The sequence below is a fragment of the Rhineura floridana genome, chromosome 2 (genome assembly GCF_030035675.1).
Source record: "Rhineura floridana isolate rRhiFlo1 chromosome 2, rRhiFlo1.hap2, whole genome shotgun sequence".
Classification (NCBI taxonomy): Eukaryota; Metazoa; Chordata; class Lepidosauria; order Squamata; family Rhineuridae; genus Rhineura; species Rhineura floridana.
The window spans coordinates 94,851,543-94,860,441 of NC_084481.1; the positions used below are offsets into that span (position 1 = coordinate 94,851,543).

Sequence of the window (8,899 nt, forward strand, 5' to 3'; positions counted from 1 at the left end):
CCAAGTTTAGGTGGTCATGAGAATGTGGCTAATACTCGGTGGCTAATACTCATGGTAACGAAACAGAAGCAGTATGCCTCTAATTCCCATTTCTTGCTTATGAGATTCCATGGCCAGTTTTGGAAATGAAATCTACTGTATGTTTTAGAAAGTGGCTTGTTCGCTTTGCATTTGGACACCTCTTAAGATATCTTAACCAAATTTGCATGATGGTTCCTGAGATCAAGGAGCAGGTATTCATGTATGCTTGATTACAGTTGGGTACCATTCTGAATCAAGATGGCAGACTGGACCTTTCAAACTGGACTGATTTTAACCACTGATTTCAAAACTGGACTGATTTTTTTTATTAGAATTTCGGAGCACCAGCAGGTACAAGGATACTGGTGCTTAATAAGATGGGCTTTTGATGTGATACAGCAAGACAGTTATGTTCTTAATTAAAACGTTTTATGAACCATGGTGTTGAAATATTTGTTCCATAAATGGCTGACTGGAAAATTGAAAGTGTACACTGATAGCTTGCAGTGAAAATAAAACAAGCTGTAGCCATCTTACTGAATGGGACTAGTGGGTGCCATACAGCTCTTATTTCATTGGGAGAGAGTTTACTATATGCTTTTTTCCTATTGAAATAAATGAACTTCTAGGCGGTATCTTTTTTTTTTTAACAGAGTACATTAGCCAGCTGCTCCTTTGGCAGAATTGCATATTGCTTTCCCTCCTCTGTAAAAAACCCTCTGTTCTTGCAGCTTAGTGTTAGTTTGTTGGGCCTGTATTGATTTTAATTCCTGGAAGGCCTGACAAAATGGAGTCTGTAATGAGATTCATAGATTTATTTATATTTTAGACTAAAAGAGGGTGGGTGTCTAATAGGATCTGACCCATTAGTTGGCCGTGTTTTTTACCTCTTGCACTTTAAGTACTTCAGGGAAAAGATTTTTGTACAGCAGCCAATCAAAATCATGGTAGAGGAAGGTCTTTGTCTGCTTTTTCATGCTATCCTTGTTGGAGGACTTGGCACAAAATATGGTGCGGTAAATAAATTAAAAAGGCCTTGAGACTGAAGTGCACAAAGAAAGCTACAGAAGCCACTTCATTCATTCAGCAATGTAGGATTGTGTTAAAAGTAATGGTCCTGCAAAGAACTGAAGTTTTGTGTGTTCGGTTTATCCTGCCCATCCCTTCTTCATGGCTCACAACATGCCTTATTCCTCCTCCTTGCTTTACAACTTTCAGATACGTGATTCCTCAAGCGCAGCGATTCTCCCAGGGTCAGACAGCTGGACAGTGGCTGGGGTGGGAGTCTAATCTCCCTCGTTATCCATCTAGCTACGTGACTCCTCTTAAGAGTGGGTCTTGCTTTGAATGGAAGTGACGTTGCATTGAACAGTTGACCCAATTTGCAAAAGGTAGTTTTCCTCCCTAGAGCATACTAAGATACCTGGAGGAAGCTGTATCGTGTCTGAGGGACATCTGCGCTCTGTATGATTGTTCCTTCTGCTCTTTGCAGTCCAAACTTCTGTAATATGTGTGGCGAGAGTGGAAGAGCCACTGGTGGCGCTGCATCAGGCTCCCCTGGATCTTGAATAGGTGTTTATTGAATAAGCTGGGTGTGTGATTGTATAGAGACTGGGAGTAAAGCTGCCAGGTTGCAAGCACAAGACAGCTGCAGGGAAGCAGGATTGGCCAGTGAAAAGTTCATAATGAAACTCAGCTATGAAATCTCCAGTGCAGGGCCAGCATATACTGTAGCAGGCTATCATCTCCTTCAAGGAAAGGCATTTTGTCTAGACATGCTCAGTTTGCCTTTTTCCTTATTCATACAACAATATCACCTTGTGTGCTGGCCTCACGTGGCCCTCTTTTATCTGCACAGCTTTAGAAGCGATTCTGCACTGTTGTCAAATGCTTTACCTGTATGGGCAGCTTTCCCCAGCTGCTGGACAGAGTGGCAGCTGCAGGGAATGCTGCAGGCTGCCAGTGTCGGATGAGCACTGGGGATGGGTGCGTGGAGTGGATGATAAACAGAACTGCAGTCATTTCATCTGGCTGCAGAATTCATGGAACCAGTTCAGCTTTTCTGTAGTGGATGCCAGGTGCTTGCCCCTCAAATCCAAGTCTTACATTTGGGCAGTGTGCATTGTATCTGCCTTCAATTAAACATGGGAGTAAACTGCCCCCTGTGATTGAAGGGAGCGAGGTAATGTTTTTATGAAATGGCAGAGGGCTTCTGATGGTTTCCTGAGATGTGTATAAGAATATAACGAGTACAGCAAGGTCCAAAGAGTTTTCCGTGAACAGGCAAAATGTGGAAAGAAAAACAGCAGCAACGTAAAGGCTCACCTGAGTTCAACCAGCAGGATAAAAGCAGAACCAAGAGTAGTTTGGTATTGCTGATTTCTATAAAATCAAAAGTGGAGTGGGGGTGGACGGCAAGAGTCCTATAATTTGCATTGCCTGATCTTTCCCTGTATTAGGAGGAGTTGTTGCCACTTACATTGAAAGATTATGGTCTACTTTGGTCGAGAGCAAAGCCAAATTTATGTGTGTTGTGCTAGCACTAAGGACTAGGATAAAGCTGAGCATTTTATTATTTCCTCTGCAAAGCTTGACAGTGGTTAAATTATCCAACAGCATGTAGTCCCGACATCTAAGCAGACAAAAAAGCCTGGTTGGGATATTACAATTCAGTTTCATCCATACTGTCACAGGAAAAAAAAACCCTGCATTGTATCAGGGAATTTTCAAGTTGTGTGATAAGAAAACAAAGGGGTGTGTGTGAGCTTTTCAATGCATTTATTTTACTCATGAAACAAATAGTGCCCAGCAAGCAAGGGCCAGGTGATCAGCACCTTTACGCCTTTCAGGCTCCCTCCATTGAACTTTAGGAGGGCACCGTCACACAGTAAAAGCCTGATGTTGGCTCTGTCAGGAGCTGGGATGCAGCACCTCAAACCAAAAGGGAAGAGGGGGAAATTGGGGCGTGGGGGTGTTTCTTTGACTGGTTTTACAGATGGGCAGGGAGGAGATGCAATCACAGCGCAGTTAATTTCAAGCTATTTTTCTGACCCACCTTGCTTCATAAAGGTCATTAAAATAATCCAGTGGTGGCTGGTGCCCATTGGGACTGGCAGAGCGGAAGGCAGGGAGGCCCAAAAGTAGGTGGAGCTGTTCACATGCAGAGGCAACTAAAGCTAGTTTTGACCCCATCCTCATCCCTGCTGAGTTCTACAAAGGCAATACATAGGAGAAGGAGAAGGAAGCTGACTGCCAGTGCCACCTCCTGGGCTGGTTATACGTAAGAAGGCAGGCAGGTGCTGGCTAAGGGCAGACTGAGGTTGGTAAGTCAGTGTCCCATTAACCCTAATGGACCAGCTTCCACTGGAATCATCTTGGGGATGCTCATTTTCCTCTATTTGGCAAGCTTCAGAAGGCGCTGGATGTCGGGCTCAATGTTGATGGTGAGGAATCGGGGGCTGTAGCGCCTGAAAGGCTCTCCTTCAGGTCCCACCAGGAACTTCTCAAAGTTCCAGGAGATGTCATGGCGGTGCACGGGGCTCCACATGATAAACTTGGGTTCCATCATAAAGCAAGAGGGGTTGTCGTCTGGGTAGGGAAGTTTGTCCTTCAGATATGCAAAGACAGAGTGGGTGTTCTTGCCGTTCACCTCACATTTCTGGCAAAGGGTGAAATTGGGTTCAAATCCAGACCCAGGCCGCACATGCTTTAGGCTGTTGAGAATCTCTTCGTTAGTGCAATTATCCTATTGGAGAGAAACAGATAGCATGATGAACAATGGAACACCCTGTACAGAATATGGTCAAAACTGGCCTATTCCTTTCACCTCACAATGGCATCAATGCCACAATGGCCATTTAGATGCAGTCTCACACTCATACTATCCTTGAATGCATGGCTAATTTGGCTTATATGAAAGTGTTTTTCCTGCAGGAACTGAAGTTCATACTAGTGGACATGCACAAAATCCTGGGGTAGGCTCCCTAGAACAGGTGTGGGAACAAGAAATCTGACTGGTTTCAAAGCAAGATTTTATAAATGCATTTATAAGGGATATTTGGTTTCTAATGTAGTGTCTTCATTTTGACTAGTGAGATAAAGCTTCTTTTTCCTGTTCCTTTGGCATATTGGAGTACCCATACTACTTCTACACCCTAGAATTCTATCTGGAATTGTAAAATGCTGACTCTAAAAGCAGTGATGGCTGGTGCACATTAGGACTGGTGGGGCGGAAGGCAGGGGAGCCAACAGTAAGTAGAACCAGAGCCAATTATAGGCAGAGTTAGATCCAATGTCCGGCAGAGCCAACTACTTCGAGTTTTGTCCCCAGCCTCCTCCCTGCTGAGTTCTACAAGGGCAACACTGAGAAACTAAGGAGGAGGGAGTGGCATGCAGGGCCACCCTCTAGACTAGATGTAAGAAGGCAGGTAGACTGGGAAGAATCAAGACTGAAGTTGGTGGGGCAGTGCCCCATTTGCCCTTAATGGACCAGCCTTCACTGTCTAAAAGTTAGCTGGATTATGTTAAGTCCTACGTGCAGCAAACTTGCTTGTATTGCTTTTTAGTTTTATGAAGACATGTTTGATTTTTAAAACTTTAAAGGAGATTTTAAAGTTTAAACTTTAAAGGGGTTCCTGCTGGGAGGAAGGGCGGGATATAAATCAAATAATAAATAAATAAAATTTTACAGGGATAATTTGGCAAGAGGAGAGGATGGGAAGTGAAGCAAAGGAAAGCTGCTGCCTAAGGTGTATGAATTGTGTGTGTGAGAGGAGTGGCTGCATCCACTTTGGCCACACTCTCTTGTCTTGGCCCTCTGCTGGCATGTGGCCCCCATATGAGTGAATATGGCCCTCAGGCCAATAAAGAAAGATTTGCTACTCTTGTTCTAGGGTGTCAGACTTTCACAACTGGAAACGATAGAGCCAATAATATTTTCTCCTTGGGTAGGCTGGCCAATGGCATTGTTTTATGCTCAGGTCCTTTTGTGATGAGTGTTTGGGATACAGGAAGGAGCTGCCTACTGGAGTTAGCATAGAGGTGGTTGTGTGTAGGTTGGGAGGGTGGATTGGCAATTATGGTGGGTCCTTCTAAGCTCTGTGGGTCTAATAAGGTCTAGATTGAATTGCCTATTTTAGGTTTGTTCTGTCACCGTACAATTTACAGTCCAATCCTGTGCATGTTTACTCAGTGGTAAGCCCTTGTTCAGTGGGATTTACTCCCAAGTGTTTGCACTTTAGAGAGACAAACAATCCTGCTGCCAGTCATTCCTATTTCTGAAAGCATCTTTACAAAATTCATATAGCTAGCTCCTAGATTGATGATGCACAAACTGCAGAGCTACTTCTACAATCTTCTTTGCTGTCTCCAGTTAAAGGGACAAAGTAACATGTTTAGTGTGCTAGAGCAAAGCCTATGCATTATCACTAGAGAAGCATCATTTATCCCAGCACTGATAGGTAGTGGTAGGGATTAGCCTTCCAGGGCACTTGGCATGATTGGCAATAAAAATATTCACATGGATTGAGGGCAAGCTCATCATCTGATGCAAGTTGTCAGAGCGCCACGGTCACAATGGTCTAAACAATCAAACTTCCAACTGGCATAGATAATTTCTCAGTAATAGAAGAACAACTACCTTCAAGTCAATTCCGACTTATGGTGACCCTATGAATAGGGTTTTCGTGGTAAGCGGTATTCAGAGGTGGTTTACCATTGCCTTCCTCTGAGGCTGAGAGGCAGTGACTGGCCCAAGGTCACCCAGTGAGCTTCATGGCTGTGTGGGGAATTGAACCCTTGTCTCCCAGGTCGTAGTCCAGCACCTTAACCACTACGCCACACTGGCTCTCCAATTTCTCAGTAATAGACATGTGAAATCCCAGGGGGGGAGAGAATAGAAATATTAGAGGGGAAACAGTTCCCTCTCTTTTTCAAAATTTTTCAGGTTTTAAAAAAAATTGAAGAAAACAACTAGGGAAAATGTTTTTTTCTGATTTTCCCCAGATTTTTTCTGGGCTTTCACATCTCTACTTTGGAATCATACTGTTCTGGTCTAGCTCAAAATAATTTTCCTGGGCTCAAAACTTCCAAATAATTCTGGTTCCAGTACACATACAGCTTGATTCCCAGGTATGTCTCTATTTAATTGGGGCTGCAATTCCTACGTTTCTACAGACTCAAAGGACTCGCAAATAAACGATGATAGTGTGCTGAAGAGAATTATTTTGCTGTTGAGGGAAGAGCTGTAACTCCATGGGAGAGCATCGGCTTTGTGTGCAAAAGGTTCCAGGCTCAATCCCCAGGGTCTCCAGGTAGGGCTGGGAAGGACCCTTTCGTGAAACAGGTAGCTGGAGTGCAGCTGCCAGTCAGTGTGGACAATACTGAGTTAGATGGACCAATGATCTGACATGCTATAAGGCAATTTCCTGTGTTTCTACACAGAGATGGCAAGAAGTGCTGGCTAAAGAGAGAATGAGCCAAGTCACTTACCTGATAGCCAAACTGGTTGCAAGGGAAACCTAACACAACCAGCCGTCGAGGATATTTGCTCTGCAGCTGGTTCATCTGGGTATAATCCCTCACGGTTGTACCTCAGAGGGAGGCCACATTTTCTATCAAAACCACTCTCCCCCTGAAATTGTTGAAATCCACTTTTTCCCCTTGGAGGTCAGTGGCATTGAGGTCATAGAAGGATTTGGCTATGGGAGTCATGGCTGCGAGGACCATGGGCATCAACAGAACCACAACTGAGTGCCTTGCCAGTACAATTACTTGCTTAAAATGCTTCTCTGCAGGCTCACGTGATTGGCTGCACCCGATTCCTGGGGTGGTGTGCAGAAAGTGGAGCCGTTGCCTGTTACTGATCCAGCTCTTTGCTGATTTGGAACAAAGCCGCAGGTCAGGTCACTGTATGTTCCATTGCAAGCCTGTAGCTCAGGAAGGATATCCAAGCCACTGTGATACGGAGGCCAACTCTCAATAATTTATGCTGCTGAAGACAAAGCAGCGTGACTCTGAGAATGACAGCACAGTCCTCAGAAGTAAGTCCCACTGCATTCACTGGCACTTACTCCCTAGTCAGTGTGCTTAGGATTGCAACCTGGGTTGGGAGAATGAAAATACAGTGATTTGTTGCTATTACAGTAGCATTCAAGGGTGGTTGTTAGGCTGAGCACAATTAAAGACTTGGTACTGGATAAGTCCATAGCGCAAAGCTTCTTGAAAACCCCAGTGCAGGCACATTTGCAAGATGAGATCAGAGTCAGTATGTATATCTGTAGTACTCAAAAGATGAAAATAAAATAACCATTGGGGGTGTATTGTAATGAATAAATTCTGTTCTAAACCATTTTATAGCAGGACTGGGGGACCTTTTTTAAGTTCAAGGGTCACATTCCCTTCTGGGCAACCTTCCAGCAGCACCAGAGTTTTGAATTCTTCATGGGAAAGGAGAAAATGCTGGGGGGGGATGGATATATCTGGTTTAGATAACTTTATTGTAAAATGGGTGTGGCCCAGCTAAAGTAGACCGCTTATAAGTGCCTAGTGAAATCAATGATATTTACAGCTGCATTTACAGCTTCATATGGACAATGACGATAGGAGGTACCTGGGTAATAGAAAATAAGAACATAAGAAGAGCCCTGCTGGATCAGGCCAAAGGCCCATCTAGTCCAGCATCCTTTTCTCCCAGTGGTCAACCAGATGCCTTTGGGAAGCCCGCAAGCAGGACCTGTGTGCAAAAGCACTCTTCCCACTTGCAATTCCAAGGCAGTGGATGTAGAACATAGCCACTGAGGTAGAAAGCAGAACTAACAACAGAATGAGTTGCATACAAAAAAGTGGTTAAGTCAAGAAGAAAATTACTAGTGATTGCATAAAATATAAGGTAGCATTCCACAACTTTTGAGTGAAAAAATGTGTGTTTTTTAGAAAAGATTGGCTGATCTTTTCGGAATAACATACTGCAGCCAAATGTATTATATGATGCTGTTGCATGGAGAGGACAACAGTGTGGATTGTATTGCACTGTTAAAACACAAAAACATTCAATACAATTTAAACAGACACTAAAGAGGCTACACTGGCGAGGCTGAGTGGCTGAATAGATGGGGGGTTCAGAAACCATCAGCTGCTTGTTGGGTGGTGAGTGGAGACTGCTTGGCTGTTATAGCTGTCACTGTTTGAGGCAGTGGTGTGAGCAATAGGGGGAAGAGTTGCTGCTGCATGGCATAGATTGGGGGTGGAATGGGATGACGTAAGGCTGAAATGTTGGACTTCTAATGGGAGCCACTGCTGGTAAGGTAATATGCCTAGAGCAAGCAGAGAACTTGATGTAAACATCCCTCTCTAAAGCAATGCCTCTCTCCCCCCACTCCCAAACCTCTTATCGGAGGTGTATTGGTGAGATGGTCCATTTGATAGTCTGCTGAAGATGTCTATGAAAGGGCTCCTGATAAGTCACATTTGTCAGCCTTCTTGCAGGTTACAGTTAATCACCACTCTCTTCCTATTCAGACACTAATGATGTTGAACCTGCATTTCCCAGATAACACAAATACTAGGGGAGAAAGCAGCAACTTCTGTGTGAGCTTTTACTGGCCAAAGGAGCCATTGATCAGGTCTCTGTTTATATAGCATTGTATGGTATGTTAATAGATTAAGTGTAAAAGATAAAGCTCTATTTTCATGTAACTAGTTTTATGCGTGTAATCTTGTTATGCAAACAAAGAGCATTTCCCCACATATATTCCATGTGTAATTTATATTGTTACATGATGTGCAATTGACCTCTGGGGGCCCTTCCAATTCTGTGATTGTAAAGACTGCCAGGGTGCCTCAAATCTGGCAGAGTGGGCTTCACCTGGCAGATCCTCAT

At 44.0% G+C, this 8,899-nt stretch overlaps 1 protein-coding gene across 1 annotated transcript; it reads right to left on the reverse strand.

The window, feature by feature from the left end:
* Window positions 1-2,806: 2,806 nt before the first annotated feature.
* Window positions 2,807-7,135, reverse strand: GPX2 (glutathione peroxidase 2). Its single transcript, XM_061613002.1, has 2 exons — window positions 6,511-7,135; window positions 2,807-3,766 (listed from the first exon to the last, which is right to left on the reverse strand). The coding sequence occupies exons 1-2, from the start codon at window positions 6,751-6,753 to the stop codon at window positions 3,416-3,418; spliced, it is 594 nt and encodes a 197-aa protein (XP_061468986.1). The 5' UTR covers window positions 6,754-7,135; the 3' UTR covers window positions 2,807-3,415.
* Window positions 7,136-8,899: the final 1,764 nt, after the last annotated feature.